The 22,965-nt window shown below is 44.2% G+C and overlaps 1 protein-coding gene across 7 annotated transcripts in view; it reads left to right on the top strand.

The window, feature by feature from the left end:
- SDK1 (sidekick cell adhesion molecule 1) overlaps positions 1-22,965 on the top strand; it is a 598,536-nt gene that overhangs the window by 467,267 nt on the left and 108,304 nt on the right. For all 7 annotated transcript variants that reach the window (XM_081169333.1, XM_081169337.1, XM_081169338.1 and 4 more), the window contains exons 24-26: positions 12,221-12,330; positions 16,719-16,869; positions 18,960-19,197. In XM_081169333.1, the coding sequence (XP_081025459.1) occupies positions 12,221-12,330; positions 16,719-16,869; positions 18,960-19,197 (499 nt within the window). The remainder of the gene's footprint in view (positions 1-12,220; positions 12,331-16,718; positions 16,870-18,959; positions 19,198-22,965) is intronic.

Raw genomic sequence — 22,965 nt, forward strand, 5'->3', positions numbered from 1 at the left:
ATATATGGCCAGCATTTAGCTGACATTCCTACTACGGTTTCTGGATAGGTTTAGTTTTTGAAAAAAATAACAAACAAACACATACCAAACACAGGGTACTCAAAAGAGACTACGAGGCTCTCGGCAGGAAATTGAAGCAACTAAATGCACAAATTGTCATCTCGTCTGTCCTCCCAGTTGAACGACGTGGCCCAGGGAGAGAGGGGAAAATAGTGGAAGTGAACAGCTGGCTTCGCAAATGGTGTAAACAGGAACGGTTTGGATTCTTAGATCACGGACTGCAGTTTCTTGAAGATGGACTTCTGGCAAGTGATGGGCTGCACCTCACAACGGTTGGGAGGAATGTTTTTGCCAAAAATCTCAGAAACCTCATCAGGAGGGCTTTAAACTGACTAATGTGGGGGAGGGAGACAGTGCTCCTGAAGGTAGGAGTCTATCAATTAATGAAGATGATCATCCAAATGTCATAGACCAAATGGAGCAAACAGCACGCGGACCTAGTGGTGGGAGGAAAAAATCCTTAAATAAGAGACACGGGGGAATGATTAATGGACTTCAATGTCTGTACACTAATGCGCAAAGCATGGGAAATAAACAAGATGAGCTTGAGCTCTTGGTACAGCAAACTAAATATGACATAATAGGCATCACTGAAACCTGGTGGGATAAGTCCCACGATTGGAATGTAATAATGGGGGGATACAATCTATTTCAGAGAAACAGACCAGACAAGAAAGGAGGAGGAGTGGCGTTATATGTCAGGGATGTGTATACCTGTGAAGAGATCCAAGATTTAGAACCTCAAAGCCAATGTGAGAGCATTTGGGTCAAAATTAAGGGAGAGAAGAATAACAGAGACCTCATTGTGGGAGTTTACTATAGATCCCCAAGCCAAACGGAGGACATAGATGATGCCTTCCTGGAACAGATGGCCAAGCATGCAAAAGGAAGGGAGATAGTAGTAATGGGGGACTTCAATTACCCGGATATTTGTTGGATGTCAAACTCAGCCAAGAGCATAAGGTCAAACAGATTCCTCACTGGCCTTGCAGACAACTTCATTGTCCAGAAAGTGGGAGAAGCAACAAGAGGAACAGCCATTTTAGATCTGGTCCTAACCAATGTTGATGACCTGGTTAGTGGGGTAGAAGTGGAAGGATCATTAGGCGCGAGTGATCATGCTCTTCTGAAGTTTACTATACAGCGGAAAGGAGCAGCCAAGCATACTAGGACTCAATTTCTTGACTTTAAGAAAGCCGACTTCATAAAACTTAGGGAAGTGCTGGGTGAGATCCCATGGACAGTAATACTAAAAGGAAAGGGAGTTCATGATGGCTGGGAGTTTGTTAAGAGGGAGATAGTAAAAGCACAACGTCAGGCAATACCAATGAGACGGAAACATGGAAGGTGCCTAAAGAAGCCAGGGTGGCTATCTAAAGAACTTTTAACTGAATTAAGATTAAAAAAGGATGTGTACAAAAAATGGAAAAGGGGGGAAACCACCAAAGAGGAATTCAAACAAATAGCCAGCACGTGTAGACACAAAGTCAGAAAAGCTAAAGCACAGAATGAACTCAGGCTCGCTAGAGAGGTTAAAAGCAACAAAAAAGGCTTTTATGGGTATGTTCGTAGCAAAAGGAAGAACAAAGAAACAGTGGGGTCACTCAGAGGAGAAGATGGTGAAATGCAAACAGGGGACACAGAAAGGGCTGAACTCCTCAATGCCTTCTTTGCCTCAGTCTTCTCCGATAAAGAAAACAATGCCCGACCTGAAGAATTTGGAGCAAATGATTCAGCAAAGGAAACACAGCCCAGAATAACTAAGGAGACAGTACAAGAATATTTGGCTAGTTTAGATGTATTCAAGTCTCCAGGGCCAGATGAACTGCATCCAAGAGTATTAAAAGAACTGGCAGATGTGATCTCAGAACCACTGGCAGTCATCTTCGAGAAATCCTGGAGAACAGGCGAATTCCCGGCAGACTGGAGGAGGGCAAATGTTGTCCCTATTTTCAAAAAGGGGAAAAGAGAGGACCCAAATAATTACCGCCCAGTCAGTCTGACATCAATAGCAGGGAAGATTCTGGAGCAGATCATTAAGCAAACAGTCTGTGAGCACCTAGAAAGGAATGCTGTGATCACCAATAGTCAGCATGGATTTCTGAAAAATAAGTCATGTCAGACTAACCTGATCTCATTTTTTGACAGAATTACAAGCCTGGTAGATGAAGGGAACTCAGTGGATATAGCCTACCTTGATTTCAGTAAGGCATTTGACAAGGTGCCCCATGATATTCTTGTAAAGAAGCTGGTAAAATGCGGTCTTGACTCTGCTACCACTCAGTGGATTTGTAACTGGCTGACTGACCGAACCCAAAGGGTGCTCATCAATGGTTCCTCTTCATCCTGGAGAAGAGTGACTAGTGGGGTGCCACAGGGTTCTGTCTTGGGCCCGGTCTTATTTAACATCTTTATCAACGACTTGGATGATGGTCTCAAGGGCATCCTGATCAAATTTGCAGATGACACCAAACTGGGAGGGGTGGCTAACACCCCAGAGGACAGGATCACACTTCAAAACGACCTTGACAGATTAGAGAACTGGGCAAAAACAAACAAAATGAATTTTAACAGGGAGAAATGTAAAGTATTGCACTTGGGCAAAAAAAATGAGAGGCACAAATACAAGATGGGTGACACCTGGCTTGAGAGCAGTACATGTGAAAAGGATCTAGGAGTCTTGGTTGACCACAAACTTGACATGAGCCAACAGTGTGACGCGGCAGCTAAAAAAGCCAATGCAATTCTGGGCTGCATCAATAGGAGTATAGCATCTAGATCAAGGGAAGTAATAGTGCCACTGTATTCTGCTCTGGTCAGACCACACCTGGAGTACTGTGTCCAGTTCTGGGCACCACAATTCAAGAAGGACACTGACAAACTGGAACGTGTCCAGAGGAGGGCAACCAAAATGGTCAAAGGCCTGGAAACGATGCCTTATGAGGAACGGCTAAGGGAGCTGGGCATGTTTAGCCTGGAGAAGAGGAGGTTAAGGGGTGATATGATAGCCATGTTCAAATATATAAAAGGATGTCACATAGAGGAGGGAGAAAGGTTGTTTTCTGCTGCTCCAGAGAAGCGGACACGGAGCAATGGATCCAAACTACAAGAAAGAAGATTCCACCTAAACATTAGGAAGAACTTCCTGACAGTAAGAGCTGTTCGACAGTGGAATTTGCTGCCAAGGAGTGTGGTGGAGTCTCCTACTTTGGAGGTCTTTAAGCAGAGGCTTGACAACCATATGTCAGGAGTGCTCTGATGGTGTTTCCTGCTTGGCAGGGGGTTGGACTCAATGGCCCTTGTGGTCTCTTCCAACTCTATGATTCTATGATTCTAAGCTGCTTTTGGAATCTTCATTTCAAAAGTAGCTTCCCATGTAGGAAAACATGAAGTCCCTCAAAACCTTTTGGATGCATGGAATCAACCAGGTTCTGCCAGTGACCAAGTGCTTCATCTCTACACCTCTACACTGACTAAACAAACCTTCAACAGTATCTGAAAATTTAAAAACAACCATCAAGTACAAAAATAAATACATCAAATGCCCAAATTAGGTGAACTAATTTAATGCCATTGGTAGAGGGCACTTAGTCTGTGACCCTCCAGAGGACAGCAGCAGCCATCATCACTGGCTGAATCAAGATGGAGTTTGCCACATCTGGAGGACAACAGATCGACCACCTATGGCAGCTCCCAATGTTTTCTTCAAGGCTTCCCCATGAAAACCTCCCAGTGAATCCGTGCTTGTGAAGAAACAGCCAAGTATCTCTCAAACATCATATTAAATTCAAAAATCAATCCTAAATTCTTCATGAGTTGGTTTACTTCCTTTCTGCATTTTCTATGTATGGGCATTCTCTCGCATTTTTATGCCAATAGGTCTGTTCATTTTTATTCCCTCTCTTGTGAGAGCAGAATCTGTTGTTTTTTTTATTCCTTACCTCATGGCAGGTCAAGATGTTCTTGAATTTGTAATCCCATCATCTTGATTTATAGAAGAGCCATATGACATACTTCTTAAAAGGTCTATTAAAATTTATTAGTGCTAATTTTTCATCTCCCTCAGACTGTACACTTGAACCCAGCATAATAAAGCAAAGCTGAATTTCAAAGCAAAGGCATCTCTTCTTTAAAAAAAATAAATCAACGAATTAGGCCATTTATGTTAAAAACTATACAGCTGTATTTAGAGATTGCTATTGTAAAACATGCAACTTGTCGCAAACTCTGGGAAGGGTCCCAAGATTCAGAAGAGAAATTTTGATGAATCTATTAAAATCTGTTCCAAAGGACATGCAATCATGGCATTTTTGTTTTGGCGTTGAAGTCATCCCAAGCTTTGGGGATGACTTTGTTGGCATATAGTGGCAGCATTTTCTCCAGTGATTCTTACGCTAACTGCAACGCCTGTTTGCTATCAGTATAACGTTGTGTGCTGGGCTAACATTGGTGGGAATTGCATGACTGGGAAGTTCACCATAGCATTAATGGATATGGTGGCTCCACTGGTGCAACTAGCAAGCAGCATGATTGCCAGCCCCCCACTCCCTGTACACAAACTGGGGCTTAGGCCATGGAGCAACAGCCCCTTTACATAGCCCTTTCCTGTATTGGACTGTAAGCTTATTTCGACTCAGCCTGTGCTTAAATGAATTCTGCACAGTATCTAGTCTTTTAAGATGCTCAACACATAATACATATTGCCATTGTGTTGGGAAATACCATGAAATGTGACTGTTGTGCTTAGCCACAGATGCACTTAGTTTAGGACTGCATTGGCAAACTTCTCTACGAGTTTCTCTAGTTCCACGGGTTAAATCCGATTTTCAATGTCAACAGAGCTATTAGGATTCATCCATTGTATGAGGCGCTCCTCTTGATGTCGTTTTCACTTTAGAGCTTGGTAAATAAAGTGCCCGAGACTCTGACAATTTTATGCTTTTGCCGATCTTTAAATCAAAAACAGCTGAATCGATTTAAGTACTCTTTTGTAAGAGGAAAAAATTGCATCCGGGCTGACAGGCTGTGTACCAAATTTCATCCCAAAGCGATTTCAAATGACTGAGTTATAAACCTCTATAATGAAAACAGTGACATAGCCTGAACTATTGCTGAACACAGGGTGCCTGGGTAACAATGGAGAAACATTGTGTTCCCATTGAAAGTGACGAGGAGCTGATCACCATTTCTTGCTTTGGAAACATTTCCCACCTTTCATATTACCATTTGTCTTTGGGAAAGAAAAAGAGGCGACTCTTACTTTTCATTCTGGTATTTAATTAACTTTGGCTGGAATCATTTTTCTTTTAAAATCTTTTAAATCTCAAGGGCTTTCTTATCTTGCACATCCCACCAAAACCCTCACAGACTGCTTATCTTTTCAGTTCTTGGCAGGGTCAGGATATGCTTCAAGGGGTTTGGCAGTATCATGGAGTCTCGGGTCCCATCCATGCTGAGCTTGGTCTTGACTTTGCCACATGCTGTCTCAAATTTGCCTGTACTTGAAAAGTTACAGATTTTCACTGAGAGTCTGCATTCATATCTGAGCTGAGTGACAGGCCATAGTCCCTCTCTCCAAGCACTTGGTTTTGCGTGACTCCTAGAGAAGTTTTTCTGTTTCTGCACCAAAACTGATTTCAGCAGCTTGGTATCAGAGAGTTGCCAAAGGCAACTTCACCTCTGTATCAAGTAGGCCTTAGGGCCACATCAAACTGGTCCAGTTTGCTTCATACTTTCTCATAGGAAAATGTATGAAAGCTGCATGTCCACCACATTCACTGCTTGTGAATATATGTCTTACGTTCTGCCTAACTGTGCTGGGAAGCAACAGCCAGTCTTCCCATCAGATCCTTACTTGGGCATGAAAGCCGTATCTGGCTTGCACAATTTAGCCTGTAGGGTAGTCAGATGTGTTGCATATTTTGAAGCAGGTCCTAATTCATTAAAATACTTGCAAGTTTCTGGGCCATCAAACCTCTGATCGGAAAGACTCTGATTATGCCAAGTAAAATATCACTTTTTGTGGAGTTCATGTATGATATGAAATGAACAGGAAAATCACCCGCATGTTTTCTCATAAATAAGCCGCAGTGGGTTCAATGGCGCTTATGTCCAGTTAAGCCTGTATGGGATTGTAGTCTAAACAGATCAACTGCAACCTTGTCATAGAGTTTATCTTAAAACTTCTTTATTCATTTACAGGAAAAGTTTTGTGCAGCTCGAAAACTCGTATGCTCACCAAGAGAAATGGTTCCAATAAAAAAGTGATATTGACTTCCTTGCATTGCCCTTTCCATTCTCATTGGCCATCATGGATATTGCCTCCCTACCAAAGTTGTCTTGACTTTAAACTTTATTCCTTTCCCATCCCATCCTCGTCAAAGAATTGATGATCAAGACAGATTGGAAATGCCGTTCATAAGCCAAGCAGACTGGGGAGAATATATAAGGGTGTTCTCTTGGACATTTACTGCGCCCTTGCAAAACTGTCATGAAAATTTACCAATGCAGACACAAGTGGGCAAGCTGAATTTTTCAAGGTCGATTTACCGTATTTTGAGCACCAATTACTTCAGATTCAAGTGAGGTTTCACACATCTGGTGTAAAAGGAATGTCTTTATAAGTTTTCTTGGGGAGAAAATGCTTTTGGCTTACATGAAACTTCTCATTGATTTTTATAAAGATCTTGATGTAAGGCTGCAGTTACTGAGGCTAAGAAAGCAATGTTCATGCCTTATATTTGATCTTTCTGTGCTTGAAAAATGTATTATATATTGTGGTTCTTGCCATAAGCTAAACATTTATTTTCAGGAATGTCCATTTGGCATGAGATTGTGTTAGGAGAATTTTGAGATCACAAACCTCGAATATGAATACTTGCTGAAATGGATGATAGGATTAGGCCTTGCACCTTATACTTCTATACCTTCTTTTTGTTTCTTTCTAATTAAGATTTTGTCAGCCTTAGCGGAGAAGTATTTGAAATTCACACAATATTTTTGCCAGATTGGTGTATTGAATCAATTATGCTTGTAGGCAGGGGTTTAATTGCTTATTACGTTTCTATCCCATCCAATGTAAGGGCTGTCGGATGAAAGGACCAGGGCTTTATTAGCCTTTAATTAAGGCAATATAGCTCCAGCTGAACCTTGGGGGGTTGTAGGCGAAGTCTGTGGCTAGTGGGTGGGGTACGCAAGCAAAGTGTTCCAATCTCTGGCATCTCCCTGTAGGAATGGGAAGGACCACCCCTTTTGCTTTTGAAACCCTGAAGAGCTGCTCCTAGTTAGCATCCCATCTATCTTCCTGCTCATGGAATTCCCACGCAACATGGAGTTATGCCTTGGGTTGCTGGGAGAATGAAATATACAGACGGCATGGGGTGAGATGGTGAGATGGTTTGTTCCTATGCTCACTTCTGCTGCAGTCCACAAACACCAATGAACCATCCTCCAGATATCTGAGCATCTCCTGGTACAGCTTAGCTATAGAGCACTTTGCAGTAGAGCTGGAGAGCCCTTTGCTTCTGTGGAAAGAAAGGAGCTGAGATGCTACCCCTTAAAAAAAAAGCTGAGGCTTCTCAGGGACCTGGTGGGAAACACCCAGGAGCCCATCCTAAGCCTCTACTAACTCTCCATGTCTATTGGGCAGTGAGTTCCTCCATTGACTGGGAAACCAATTTAACTCTGTTCTGGATTCTTGCTTGCTATTTCTACTGAGAGAAGGCAAAGTGCTCGGTTGCGTTTCCTCCCACCCCCCTTGTCTCCATTATAAAACAATGTTCAGCAATTTCCAGGCAAGAGAGAGATATAATTATTGTCTCTGGACAGCAGCCATTCTATCTATGGCCTCCCAGGCCCCCAAGCAGGTAGCAGGCCACCTGTCATCCAGCTGGCTTTTCAAGGAGGAATCTTCTCATATGCCAGGCATAACCTGAGTCAGCCGTCCCCTCTGAGACCTTACCAATCATCTTCTTTAATGATTGAAAGCTGTGCTCTGGCTTGAAGACTCACTTGGGACATCCTTTCTTGGTGCTTGCCCATTTGTTGCTCCATGAGTGTAAATTGTTTAAAGAGTAACGTTCAGAAAGCTGTTCACCTCCCCATTTCCTACTGTAAGCTCCTCACTGCATGGAGCCTTCTCTTTTCTTTTCCTGCTTTTTGATTTCTTTTATATTACTTTGAGAAATACCATGGACACCGATAGTCTATACCACGGACTGGCTGGATGCAAAGGATTGGTGGGAGGCGGCAGCGGGGAAACCCCCAAGGGAGCCCCCTGGGAAGTCACTCAGAGCCAGGGGATTGGTGGTGGAATGACAGTGAGTGGTCAGAGGGAGAGGGTGGGGGAGAGCAGATAGGGAGGAGGAAGAGTCATATGCAGAGGAGGTAACAGGGTTTAGTGAGCAGGAAGAGTCAGGGCAGAGGACAGTTCAGACTCGGAGGCAGAAGAGGGGTCTGGAGAGGTGTGGGGCCAGAACACTGAAGCCCAGGAGTCTCCCCCTTCTGCTGCAGAAGCCAGGGAGGCTTCCCCCCTTCCCCTTGGTCTCCCAGGGCACACAGGGAAATGAAGTGGGCTGAAATCCAGATGTTCACAGGCGTAGTTTGAGACTGCTTGGGAAAGACCCAGGGAAGGAGTAGCATTAGTGGGTACTGAGAAGGCAAGGCATTCAGTCCTCACCCCTGCCTCCTCCAGGCAAGATCTGCAGAGAAGGGTTGCTGGGACCACTAGACCAGAGTGCTTCTGTTTCACTTTGAAGAAAGAGTTAACTTTACTAAGATCTGTTGTTTTTTTGCTGCCCCACACCTGACCCGAGCCTTGACAGTCAATTGCGTTTATCTTTGCATTATTCCATTTCTAGCCCACCTTTCTGTCATTTTATTTTTCTTCACTTTTTAATTACATTTATATACTGCCCTATACCCAGAGGCCTCAGGGCGGTTCGCAGAACAAAATCAAAACATTAAACCACAATATAGCAATACCCACTCACCACCACCACCCCCCGCAAAAAAACAAAAAATACACGTTTCAAAAGGCCAAAGAATGTCAGTCAAATCAACCGAAGGCCTGATTAAAAATGGAACGTTTTTGCCTGACACCTAAAGGTGTATAAGGAAGCCCCCAGGCGTACTTCCCTGGGGAGAGCATTCCACAGACAGGGAGCCACTGCACAGAAGGCCCCGTTCTCATGTTGCCACCCTCCAGACCTCTCAAGGAGGAGGCACACAAAGAAGAACATGAAGGACATTGGGGCTTTTAAGCCACTTTCCTGAAGGGAAGCGCCCTCTCCCCACAGCCACTAAGGGCCACTGTGGGGTTGCACTCCTTTGCTGTGACGTTTTCCTGCTCCTGGTCTCTGGCGTCCCCAGGAAGGACTGGAACAGAAACCCACCTGTCCCCTTTGAACGTCTGAAGAGCTGCTGAGATAGATGGATCAATGGTCTGACTCAGTATAAGACAGCTTCCCATCTTTCTTTCTCATCATGGATTTCCCAGGTACCTCATTGATTTTTGTGGATTGTAGTAGGAAGAGCACAGCAGAGAGATGGCCAGCCTTCGGTGCAAGCTTATTTTGTGTGTCCCCCCCTCCCGCAGAAAGAACTGCTCTAGCAGCCAGTTGCCCCGGGACTGCAGAGCTGTAGACTCCTAAGGCCTGGAAGTGTCTCTTGTTTCTTCATTCTGTATTATTGCATTCTATATCATTGCCATCTGTTGCAAGCTACCTCAAGGATCATCTGAATGAAAGGTGGGGTAGAAACCTTTCAATTTAATTAGTTAAGGTGGAGCTTCAGCTAAAGATTGAAATTGTCATGATGACAAGAAAGATGGGCAAAGGGAGCCAAAGAGACCTAGACCCAAAACAGCTCTGAGTGGCACTCCTCTTACGAAACCGAATGTGCTCACCACTCTAATTGCCAATGCCTGTCAAATAGGGCTTTCATCAGGGGGATGCCCTACCTGCATCTATAGAAAATGGCTTTCAATTTAGCAGTGGAAATTCAAGCTGCATGTCACTTTCCGGACCCATTTTCTTAACTGTGGGAGGATCGCTGTGGGGTGTTTTTTTTTTTGCGAATGTGTTGTTGCTGCAATAAGTTGGCGGCAACTGTTTATTGCTGTAAATTTTCTAGCCTGCTGTATCCTTCCCACTGTTTTAAGACCTCGGCCATTGCTGCTTTCTTTCCCATCTCTTCCTCTTTAAGAGTGCCCAGCCCTCTCCCCTAAAGGTGCCATGGGGGAAGAAATGCTTCAAATCCCTATTAGCGCTCTGACCCTGCTGGCGCAGTTCTTGCAGATGGGCTTTGCTGAGCTGGCTGTTGGCCACTTACAGTGGCTAATTAATACAAAGCGCTGCATAGTCTCCAAGCTGCTTAGCCAGCAGGGATATCTAAAGCTCCTTTGTTCTTCGGCTTTCGTTCCATTTCAGATCTTTGCACAGAAGCATGATCCTCCAATATCCCTGAGCTCTGGAAATGGATGCAAAAAAAAAAAAAATCACTGCAGAGTGCAGGAGGTAGTGTCCAATGTAGATTCCAGACACTGAAGCAAACTCCCAAGTGTTTGAGTTATTTTTTATTTTTAAAGATTCTAGCCCTCGCAGGTAGAAGCATGTGGGCATTTTTATTTTTTATTTGTTCAACAGGCAAGGATAGGCAGCCTTGATCTACCTACTTTTCTGACCTACCTCTGTTTTTCTGTGAGTCCTCTTCTATATTTCCGGTGCTGGAAATGTGGTTTATTGTATACCCAGTTTATTTTAGAAAAATCCTTCTTCCAGGGCACTCAAAACATATGAACAGTACAAACAGGATAACAAAAAGAAAAGTAATTATGCTACCATGAACAAATAAAATGCATGTCTTTGCAAAGTTTACTATAGAAATTTATATGAAATTTGACAGTTGCAAAATCAGGGGTGGGAGCACGGTTGCACTTATAGCCCAGGGATGGTTTCATAAAATAATGTAATGTGTGAAGAAAATAAGCTAAATGCTAAGAAACCAAAGTCCCTCGTGGGCTGGATAATCTTGACATTTAATATGGCTTTGCATGTAGTCATAAAACATTACTGACTCCTTGAGTTTTTGTGAGTTACTCCCTGATGAGAGGCGCCTTGAAGCAGCCCATGGTGGAAGTCAGAACGTTCCATGTTATCCCATATCTCATAACAAGAAATCAACCTCTGGGTTGGATCTCCACCATCATCATTGATCTTGTGTGGATTATGGATCTTTCTCTGTCTGCAAAAACCGATGCTTGGTTTGCTGCTCGAACTACCTCTTGCTGGGCTTTTGGTACCATCAAGCATTGTTACTGATGGCTCCCCTGGGTTGCCTGAAAGCCAGCAGTTCACAAGGGGAGTGTAACCATGAATTTTGGGTCCTTTTAAAGGAATACTGCAAGGGGCGATGGGATAACTACTTTGCCTGCAAAGGACTGCTAGCTTCTGTGCAAGATGGCCGGTTGGCTGATACCATCTGGAGAGGCCCTTCTCTCAGAGGCCAGGAATCCTCAGTTGGGGTGCCTTGGCTTTGCAGTGTCTTATCCACCTGGCACCCATTTTTAGTTTTGTTTGCCTGAGCCTTTAGGGTCACTTAATTTGTGCTAGGTTTCCCCTCGCTCGGCTGTTCGGTTTGGTGCCCTCTTCCCATTTTTTAGCCAACAATCGTTTTTGGGTTTTGCAATTTGTACTTGCAGCATACCTTGAAAATGATGGTCGAAAGTCTTGATCAGAGAAATGGGAATGACAGGTCTTTATTCCCCACTGAAGTGGGCACAGAGGTCAAGGTTTCTAATATCAATGTGGGGTAATAGTTAGAGCATTGGCCTAGGACCTGCAAGACATCAGGATTCACATGGCCATAAAGCTTACTGGGTGAGCCAGTCACTCACTCTCAGCCTGACCTACATACCTAACCTAGTGCTCTCAGTGTTCATGGCACTAAATAGAGGTCCTCGCCCCAAAGATCATACAAATTATAATTCAACTCAGGGGAAATAACAGAGGAAGGGGAGGCGATGGGGTAGACAGGGAACCAATGTGTGATTCTCTCCATTGAAAAGAAAAAGGGCGTGTCTGACTATATTCCAAGGAACATTTCCCAAGTGCGATGTTGTCTAAATGACGAAGGAAAAAATAACTTCCCATCCGCTCCACAGGTTGGTGTTATAGGAGAAGAAGAGGAATGGATAACTTTGTGTGAAGTGGAGAAAGAATCAGATGCTCAGATGCTGGAGATCCCAAACCTCACGCCTTATACTCATTACAGGTGAGAACAGCAAGTAATTAATTGCTGCGCCAACATGCTACCAAGTGTCAGCGAGGGGCAGCTTCCCAGCCTGCAGGCAGCTGGTGGGAGGAATGATGGAGGAAAATTTACACCTTGAAAGCGTTTGCACTTCAACGACCCCACTTGATGCATTTTAATTGTCACCTTCACGTAGCAAAATAATTAATCAATCTGGCAATGGGAGCAAGGTATGTAAAGTGCACTGCTAAATAGTGCCGTTGAATAACTGAACACATACCTGATGCAGATTTTGTCTAGACTAAAAGTTGCACCCGTTCAATTAAAATTGATCTTGTTTCGTTTGTGGGGAAGCTGAACTGAAATTGGCTGAATGCTCATTATATCACTTTGGCTTGATTCAGTGGGTGAAGGCAGTATAACTCAGTTCTCTTTTCTTCTCACCCCAACCCCATCATTCTACTTAAATGAACTCAGGGGTGTTGCAGAACCAAACAAGACTCCCATCAATGTCAAGTGCTGTCAATAAGAGGGACATCCCACTCCTAATTTAATTTAACAATTCTGCCTGCCCTTCTTTGACTATATTTGAAAATTCCACCTCCTTAACCTGTGAAGCTGCCCCAGAAATGCGGATTTAAGGAGCAACAACCTTTCTGAAGCTAAGCAGGTCTGGGTCTGGTTGGTGCCGGAGAGGCATTATTCCCAGGCTTCGGTAAAAAAACAAAACAAACAAAAGCTTTGGTGCAAAACTGGGGTGGAAACACTTTTAAACTGCTGCTTTGTTTATTGTTGTTGCTTTTTAATCTCTTGTTTACTATATTTGTTTTTGCCTTAATATTTGTCCTGGAAATGTCTTTACATCAAAGGGCAGGCTGCACTTTCACCAGGTAGACAGATAAATGCAAATCAAACACTCCAGCGCATTTACTCACCATTTCGATATAAAATTATATTATTACGTATTTCAATATAAAATGACATTTGGAAAAAATTACATAGGTTAGCTGCATATTAGTGTGGCACCACAAAAGCAGGCAACCAGTGGCACTTTCATCAGCCTCACTTCCCTTCTCACCTCCTGCCTCTCAGCCACCATTGTTTATTTCACAATAAATGTGTTAGGACTTAAAAGTGCCATGGGCTTTTTTTGTTGTTTCTGATCTAAGAGAGTCTCTGGAAAGTATTTGCAAATGCAATAAGGTTGCTGATAGCATTTCCCTTGTTCATACTTATTCCTCAGCATCAACTTAATGTGTCCCTCTTGACAAGGCATTTCGGTCTAAATAAGTTATATCAAATGGCGAGGAACAAGGGCAAAGGTCTGTAATGTTGCTATTTTAGCAAGTACTCTTCACAATAGAACATTGTTGCCTAAAAGCATTCTGGAGATCCTGGAGTGGAGGAGTTTTTAGCAGCAATTGCTTTGTGAGTCACGTTCCCACGATTCAGAAAATAGGCCTGGTGTATGTTTGACCAGATTCAGTTATTTATATAAGTCATCTGCTGCATTCATACAGTGGTGCCTCGCAAGACGAAATTAATTCGTTCCGTGAGTTTTGTCGTCTTGCGATTTTTTTCGTCTTGCGAAGCACGGTGTTGGGGAAGTTTTGGAAAAGCTTCAAAAATCACCAAAGTCTTTAAAAACCTCAAAAAAGGCTACCACACGGCGTTCTATGAGTTGCTCCTCGAAGTCAAGTCGCAACTGTATTAACGGTGTTAAGAAAAAGGAAACAAACTTGCAAGACATTTCCATCTTGCGAAGCAAGCCCATAGGGAAAATCGTCTTGCGAAGCAACTCAAAAAACCAAAACCCCTTTCGTCTAGTGAGTTTTTTGTCTTGCGAGGCATTCGTCTTGCGAGGTACCACTGTATATGCTTCTGATAAAGCTACCGTATTTTTCGCCCCATAAGACGCACTTTTTCCCCTCCAAAAATGAAGGGGAAATCGGGGTGCGTCTTATGGGGCGAATGCCTGCAAGCCTCGCGCGCCCGGCAGGAGGTCCCACCGGGTGCGCGAGGCTTGGGGCGGCAGCCTGTCGCCCGAAGCACGGGGAGCCCTCTGGAGGTCCCGCCGGGTGCGCAAGGCTTGGGGCGGCAGCGGACTGCTTGCCGGCATGCAGAAGCTTGGGGCGCGCTGACCTCAGCATGCCCCAAGCTTCTGGATTAGCGCAGGGGTCCGCTAGCCCTGGGAGAGGCGCCGGCTCTCCCACGCTAGCGGAGACCTTGCCGGCACGCAGAAGCTTGGGGCGCGCTGAGCTCCGCCCCAAGCTCCTGGTGTAGCGCAGCGCACCTGGGGGGGAAAGAAAAATTTTTTCCTTCATTTCCCCCCCCTAAAATCTAGGTGCGTCTTATGGGCCGGTGCGTCTTATGGGGCGAAAAATACGGTAAGTGTTGGGACAGAAGTGGTGAGAGAGTTCTCCGTAGAGGAAAATGGAGCACTTCTTTGTAAGGAGCAAGGGAGCACCAGAAAATAGAAACAGCCTTTCTTTCTGGCTTATTTCATTCGAGCTCGACACCTTTGCTACTTTTACAGTAATGCATATGCATTTCCTTGGCTCTGTATCCCCAGCCTTTGAGTTGAAGTTGGGTGAAATTTTTCATCATCATAATAGATTGCATTAACAGCACTTTTGGATGTTTATGAGACCAACTGAATAATGTCATCTGGGAACAGGCATGAAGGAATATGCTGGGGAATAGCTCTGACTGACCTACTTGCTTATCATACTTAAAAGCTGTTCCTGCTTCATTTCCCTGTATCAGATTGTCACACGGGAACAGGACAGGAGGGTGGGCAGGCAGGGGGACAGCTGCTGGCAATGCTACCTGGGTGCATTGCTTGATGAGAAGTCCATTATATGACACTAGCTAACCCAACATAAGAGTCTGCTCTGATCCATCCATTACGCTTTTGCAAATTGATCTCCAAACTGAATTTCTTCCCTCACATTCGCCATCCTTTTGAGCCCTCTGAAGCTATTGTGTGACTGTCCATAAGATGATGAAATGAGTTGCGTCTCCCAAATGCCACTTGGGCTTATCAGCTCCATCATCTTGCCAGGTCTTGGCATGACATTCCTACATGATGAAAAGGTGGGAGGGAATAGAAAGCACTAATTATTGGACTTAGACTGCATCTTTGTCAAATGTGCTTCTTTTGTACTGTGCCCTGTCAGTGTTTGGGAAATTAATGGTGTTGTTTTGCTTAATGCATTTTCCTTTAATGCACTTCCTTAACGAGATCTGAGCAGATAGACTAATGGCATTACACAAGCTCGCACAACCTTTCTTCAATCCCAGTCTTTTAATGCCAGAAAGCCAGCAGTCAGCAGGGACAAGTTGAGCAGCTAGCGTGTTAGCACAAGGAAGCCTGAACGGACAGTCTCTCCTGTCTCTTTTGTTATGATGGCCGTATGCACCTCTAATGCCTTTTCTAAAACTGGTGCCATCACAAGGAGGAGTGATTGCTGTCATAATTTGGAACAAATGGGATTGGTTTTGATCCAAGTGTTCATATTTGGAAATCTTGCATCAAAGGCAAGCTATTTGTTCCACATCAATGGTGTTTGGGCAGGGATCATTAGGGAAGTCTTTGGCAATGGACTCATTCCAGAGAAAGTTGCTCAAACCTAAATGGATTTAAGGATACGGTTGCTTCTTTCTGGATTGAACTCGATGTGATAGCCACATTTGCAAAGAGAAGGGAAGCAACCTCTAATTGGTTTAATCAGTGGGTTAACCAACTAAAGCTTTAGGTAATGATGGCCAGTTCTAATTGGGGAGAACAAATTTTAATCAGGGAGGCTGAGAGTCAAGCTCACCCTTGTTCATTTTTGGATGCTGTTTGGTCTTTGTGTGAAACTGTAATAAAGAATGAAATAATAAAGAATGAAACAGGGAAATATTCAGGTTCTGAGGGGAAACAAACCATGACCTCTGGCTCAGCATGACATCCCAGCTAGGAATCCTGGTTAGTTTTGCTCCAACAAACCATGATCAATAAGCCAAGAACAAACGTTGGCCACAGTTAGTGGCATGTTGGGAGTGAAATTTTAGAAACTAAAATTTCTGTAATTACTTGAAAGCCCAAACAAGAAATCTGCCATTTTCTTATATTGCACTTTCCAATATATGTTTTTTGACCTGCTCAGTGGGCTGTCATTATCATTCTTTCAGTTTGAGTTATCTGATCAAAAAGAATCTATTTGCCCCTTGAAAATCTCACAGTTGTAACAAAGCAAGGAACATATGTCACCTGCCATTTATCTTTGACCAATGCTGCTGTTAGTCACTTTAAAAAAATCAGTTTGATGAAGAAGGATTTCCAGAGGTTCTGTTTTCAACCCTGCATGGCTCTTCTAAATCTTTCTGTGCACTTCCTGTTTGTTCCTCTCTGTGTCCTTCAGGTTCAGGATGAGGCAGGTGAATGTGGTCGGGCAAAGTCCGCTCAGCCAGCCGTCGCGTGTCATCCAAACTCTCCAGGCACCGCCAGACGTTGCGCCAGGGAGTGTGACTGTGCGCACAGCCAGTGAGACCAGCTTGTGGGTCCGCTGGGTGGTAAGTTGATCGTAACAAGACAGCGCAGGAGGAGGAACAACATTCAAACTTTTCCCTTAGGCAGGGAGTCCAAAACTCACAAATGACTTTTGCAGAGAAAGCCATTTATTTCCTTTTTCCCAAGCGCTGCGGTCATATCTGAAGCTCCACATTTCTGGCTATATGCCAGGATAGGATGTGCTCACTAATGGACCAAACAATAAAAGCATAGCAAGGAATTATAAATGTGATATAATTGGAATAGACCAGATGCTGCCTCTTGTTTGTTTATGTTGATGTGTTTCTGAAGAAATGCCATGAAATTTGGTTCATTGTGTAGCCACTTTCATCCTAAGTTACTGAAATTGCAAAGAGATTTTTCCCCCTACACAGAAGGAAACAGTGCCAATGTGGAGGTTATATCCATGTGATAGATTGCAGAGCTAAGTGATTAACTCTGGAATCGGGTGATAAATTGCAGGGCCATTGATAAATGAATTTATCATGTGGCTTTGACTGCTGTACCCACCCCTCAGCCTATCTGACTGAAATCCATTCAATTATTCCAGTTTCCTTTGCTATTCCACTCCAAACAGCCTTCCCAAGGATATTTCTTCCTGGTTATCTCCTCAGCACCCAGTGGGTGCTCCCAGAGGTTCTTACGTAAGATGGGAACTGCTGCAGCTCGTCTGGCAATCAGGAAAACATTTTGTGCATACGTTTTCTGAATGCTCAGAACCCCTTTGAATTCTCCAAGTCATCAGGGCATTCCTATAACAACAGGGAATAAATGTCTGCTTGTATTTGGCATCTGGTCTTGGGAGCCTGCTGCTCAAGGGAGAACAAACTGCAGATCCTGCCAGGTGCACCCAAGCTTTGGGTGTGTGCCTAAAGTAGCTCTTTGGATCCCGGTCAAAGAGGCGGGAAGTTATTGTAAGCAGAGAAGATGGATGAATGGGCAGAGAGCCAGTGAGGCAGGCAAAGATGAAAGGGGCGTATCATGTGACTTTGCAATTAACTGCATTAATATTGTCGCTGGCCATTTGTGCGTCTCTGATAATGGTCCAGAAAGAACTATCAGCTCCGGAGATTTTTACACCCATGAATTAAAGCCTCATTTATGGGCCAATGAGACAAAAAAGAAAGAAGGAAGAAAGGAGAATATTCTGTGCTTCCTGAGTTAAGGAGCAAATACAGATCTGCCTATCTGCAACACGCTTGCAAGTTGTGGCAATGTTGAGCTGATCCTGTGCAGGGTTGGGATTAGAGGAGTTTTCTGCTCCCCTTCCCATCATTCCCCTTCCACTGAAGTAGATATGGACATGACTGATCCACTCCAGGGTTGGCCACTGCAGCCTTAACACCAGGGCCCTAAATGCATACAGTCGCACCTTGGAAGTCAAACAGAATCCGTTCTGGAAGCCCATTCAACTTCCAAAACGTTGGAAAACCCAAGCACGGCTTCTGACTGGCTGCAGGAAGCTCCTGCAGCCAATGGGAAGCTGTGGAAGCCCTGTCAGACATTCAGCCTCCAAAATAACATTTGAAAACGGACACTCACTTCCAGGTTTCAATTGTTTGGGAGCCGATTTGTTCGGGAGCCAAGGCATTTGAGATCCAAGGTACGACTGTACTGGTGCCAAGTTCAATGTTCATGGTCCACAAGTGAACAAAATATTGCAGTGTGACATGTTCCTGTTCAGGTGCCAGCCAGCCAGCTAGGTGTGCCCTGTTCCAGGGTATTCCATTTCATCCCACCTCTCCCTCATGTGCTCCTTTTGGGATGGGGGGCAGTGTCCGCCTGTCAATGAACATTCAACATTCTTTGGCCACTGAGCACTCTCACTCCTCATTAGGGTGTTCTTGGGTTCCCCCCCTAAACCCCTGCAAGCCCCCCTTAAAAAAACACACCAAAAACCTTCCAGATCCCTCCCTCGGGATCCACACTTGGAGAATAAAAGGGCTGTTAGTATATGGTGTTTCCTCCTGTCTGTGCCAGCTGAAAGATCTGACCCAATGTGGGTGACAAATGTCACAGAAGATCACACCCTGCGCTTTTAAACCTCCATCTTGCCCATCACTAACATGCCACCCTTTCCCTCCATGCCCAGCCTCTGCCTGACTCCCAGTACAATGGGAACCCGGAGTCAGTGGGTTACAGGATCAAATACTGGTGTGTGGATGTGCAGCCTCTGATACTGACAAAGGTAATCAATGATCGGTTGGAGAGGGAGCACACCATCGAGGATCTAGAGGAGTGGACAGAATACGAGCTGCAGATCCAAGCTTTCAACGCCATTGGGGCAGGACCCTGGAGCGAGGTGATGAGAGGTCGCACGCGGGAGTCAGGTAGGTTGTGTGGGACGACTCTCGGCGATTGCTAAACTCCTAAAATGATATCTGCTTTTCCTTCTGATTTTACACTGGCCTGCTGCTGGCTTGTTTAATGTATTTATATCCTGCCTTTCTCCCAAGCTGGGATTTGTGGCTGCTTCCACTGTTTAAAGACATCGTTATGAAGTACAAAGTAATTAGATGACATGAAAACAATGGTTACAATACATTAAAGCACGCTTAGAACCAGCATTAGAGTACAGTTTGCCCCGACAGAGCCCAGTGGTCAGCACAGTCTGCACTTCAGTTTCTAAAGACCTGTCTGAAAATGAGGGTCTTGGCCTTTTGGCAAAGGGATGGAAAAAGGGAGCCAGTCTATTCTCCCTTGGAAGGGAATCTCACCATCTGGGAGCAGCCACAGAAAATGCATTCTCTGTGTCTCTTGTGTGACTACTAAGTGTGTTGATGGGACTGAGAGAAGATGCTTTTCTGAGAATCTTAGAACCCAGGCAAGTTCATATAGGGAGACATGATCTTTCAGGTAGCCTGGGCCCAAGGCAAGCTGACGTTGGATTTATTATTTATTTATTGCATTTCTTTGGATATATATGTATATAAAAGTCTCAAAGCAACTTAGCAATATGCTTATGCATTGAGGGCACTTTTACAAAAGTCATATGCAGCTCCCTGATGCAGACGCGGCGCTCCAAGGCACAACCTTCCTTCTTGCCCAGGGGGCAATAAGACGGAACCTGGAGTGCAAGAGACTAAGGCACAAAGTTTAGCTTCGTATCTCTGCTGCTGAAAGCCATTTGAAAACCTTACTACAGGTATCAATAATAAATGTGGATTAGACAAATATGTGGAGGATAAGGCTGCCAATGGCTATGTTTTACCTCCCGTGTCAGAGTCAGTCAGCTTCTGATACCAGTTTCTGCCAATTGCAAGTAGGGAGAGCGCGACTGTGCTCAGCTGCTGCTTGCAGGCTTCCCAGAGGCATTTGATTTATCATTGTGAATCGTGGACTTTGGTCTGATCCAGCAAAGCTCTTCGAAAACTACACAATACAGTACATACAAATTCATGGGGGGGGGGGGAAATGCCCTGAAATTTGTAAATGAAACTCCTGCACAGGAGATAGGAATTTTGTGCAGATAACTGCATGTGAGGGGTGGTTGAGCTGAACTCGTTACCGTGTGGCCATTTTCTTGTGTTCAGCATCATCCCTCTGGGTCCCAGATACATCATTACCTTTGCTTGATGGCCTCAACAGTAAGGAATCCTGACCAGAACAGTGACTCACTCATTGATGCAGTGGGTAGCCTCCTTTGAGGGTGAGTCATTCTGCCTCTTGCCCACATTGGAGGTGATTGGATCATTCATTCAGTCCCAGTGCAAAGAGACAGCAGAACTCCCTATTCCATTTTTGCTGATTTACTGGGAGGCTGATGAAAAGGAGGCCACCTAGAGCCTCGTAGGAGCCTTTAATTATGAAATCAATTTCTTTCTCATTGCATGCTAGCAGCCCTCTCAAGCTGCAGAGAATTTGCTCAGGGAATGACAGGTACCGACTTCCTCAGCTACTAGTTATTAGAACCTTTGGGCGGCCAGGGAGGGCGGGCACAGAGAAATGGGTTTCAAAATGCATCTATTATTTTGCTTTCTACAACCTCTGCCAGCACATCTCTCAACAGCAAACATTTCACCTCTTGTAATCTGGGAACGTGCTTACTTGGGTGGTCCAGGTTTTGCAAGGAGAAATCTCCACCAGGCAAGGCTCTGGGACTCCTGCCCAGCGGCAGCAAGGCGAGGGATAAGCAATGCTCGCTCATTAGCATCTGTGGAAGGTAGTTATTAAGCTGTTATCTAGATAACTTCAAGCAAAGCTCCTCTCTCTCAGCTCCAGCCCACATGCATCCGACGTAATTTACCTTTCTGCTGCGGGTGAATAATTGAGCGGAGTGACCTTTCTTGAATTAAGTATTCAACAGTGAAAGTAAATCACCGTCTTCGCTAACCTGCACAATGAGCAAGGGTTGTGTTTGCAATTTGTCTCCATAATCATAGAGGGGCTGCCCATTGCTACTGCATGGTTAAGGCTGGGTCCCATTTATCACTTTAAACAAGATTTCAGCCTTTTTCTTGTTATAAACAGCTCAGCATCCCTAAATTTGCATATTTTCATTAGTGCTGGGGTAAGGGTTCAATTAAAGCCAGAGGAGCCGTGGCAGGATGCAGAGGCGAGGGAGAGTTGGTGAAGGTGACAGTGACAAATAAGTATGATGCACCGATACCCATTTTACATAATCAGTGCACCACATGACCCGTTTCAAGCATCTCTATGGGGTCAGTAGAAAACAGCTAGGTTTATGGGCACGCCAGTCCCCCAACCACTTAAGCAGGAGTTTGCGGAGTTAATCTGATTTAATTGTGCTCAACGGCCACCATATTTACTCAGGCATGCATTCCATAGATTTCAGTGAGATGTGCAGTAACCATATGGCCACTTTGCCATGTGCCAAACTCCACATTCTTAACACGTCTATTATTATTTTTTTTAAAAGAAAACAAATTGTTAGCTGATCCTTAGTGTTCAGTCACATCACATGCTTCAAGGAGGTAAGAGCCCATAATCCTAACCCTACCACCCCCACCCCCATTTTGGATTCTGAGGGATTGCAAAGACAATCAAAGCCATCAGCACAAAACTGTTCCCACAGCACCCAGTTGGCCAGGTGGAACTGGAGCAGCCCATCATTTTTCATGCATATTTGCCAGTCTAAGCAGTGAGAGGCAATAGCTGGTCTTAGAAAGGAGGCGAGTCTCTCTAGATCTGCATCTTCTTCAAAGGAAAGGAGTCTTCTTCATTCAAGAGTATGTGTCTTGCATACGGGAAACCCCAGCTTTGATCCCTTCTTCAGCCGAAATAAAATCTGGCTTTTGAAGGGCTGGAAGAATCTCCTTTCCAAAACCCTTAATAACTGCAGTTTGAGGCTTGCCGTTAGTCTCAGGAAAGCTAGATAGGGATATTGCTGCTGTTTTTTACCAGTAAAAGGAAGGTTCTCATTTGAGGGATGGCAGGAGAAGTGGCAGAAAGAAGATAAGCAATTTAGTCACCCAGCCCATTCAGGACAGGACTTGGGATTACAGGTAGCTGGATATTTATGTATTATTTTTTAACAATTTATATCCTGCCCTTTGTACATAGACCTCAGGATGAGTTACAACAGAAAAAAGTAAATTTGCAGGTGCAATCCGGGTAAATATATGGAGTTCCTGCCTTAGGAAAATCAATAATTCCTTTATTCAAAAGGAAAATGTCCTTGCAGGCACCTGGGTTGGCGGTAGCTGAGTTTCAAATATGTCATCTTTGGCAATCACTCGTAGCCGAGTAAGATTGTCTTTCATGTCTTAACAGTGAGTCCGCTCACTGTGTACGTCCTTCCACAGTGGGGACATAGGTTTCTTTTTTAAAAAAAAAAAATTTAATTGATTTTACAGAATTTTTAAAACAATACAAACATATAAAAAGACATACACACACGTATAGTTTCATAACCTTTTTTTCGTAAACCATGTTTCTCAGACTCCCCCATACCTCCCCTTTCTGCATCCCAATGTCCAAAAGTTTTTAACAACTCTAAATATTTCTGTCAGTCCTCTGTCCTCTTAATCTTTCCTTTAGTCTAATCTTGTATCGCTGTAACCCTTTCTTACTCAAAACCTCGACATTCTAACATTCAACAAGTTTATAGTAGTTCTTAAGGTAGATTTTAAATTTCT

Source organism: Podarcis bocagei, assembly GCF_964188305.1.
Source record: "Podarcis bocagei genome assembly, chromosome: 14".
NCBI classification, from domain to species: Eukaryota; Metazoa; Chordata; class Lepidosauria; order Squamata; family Lacertidae; genus Podarcis; species Podarcis bocagei.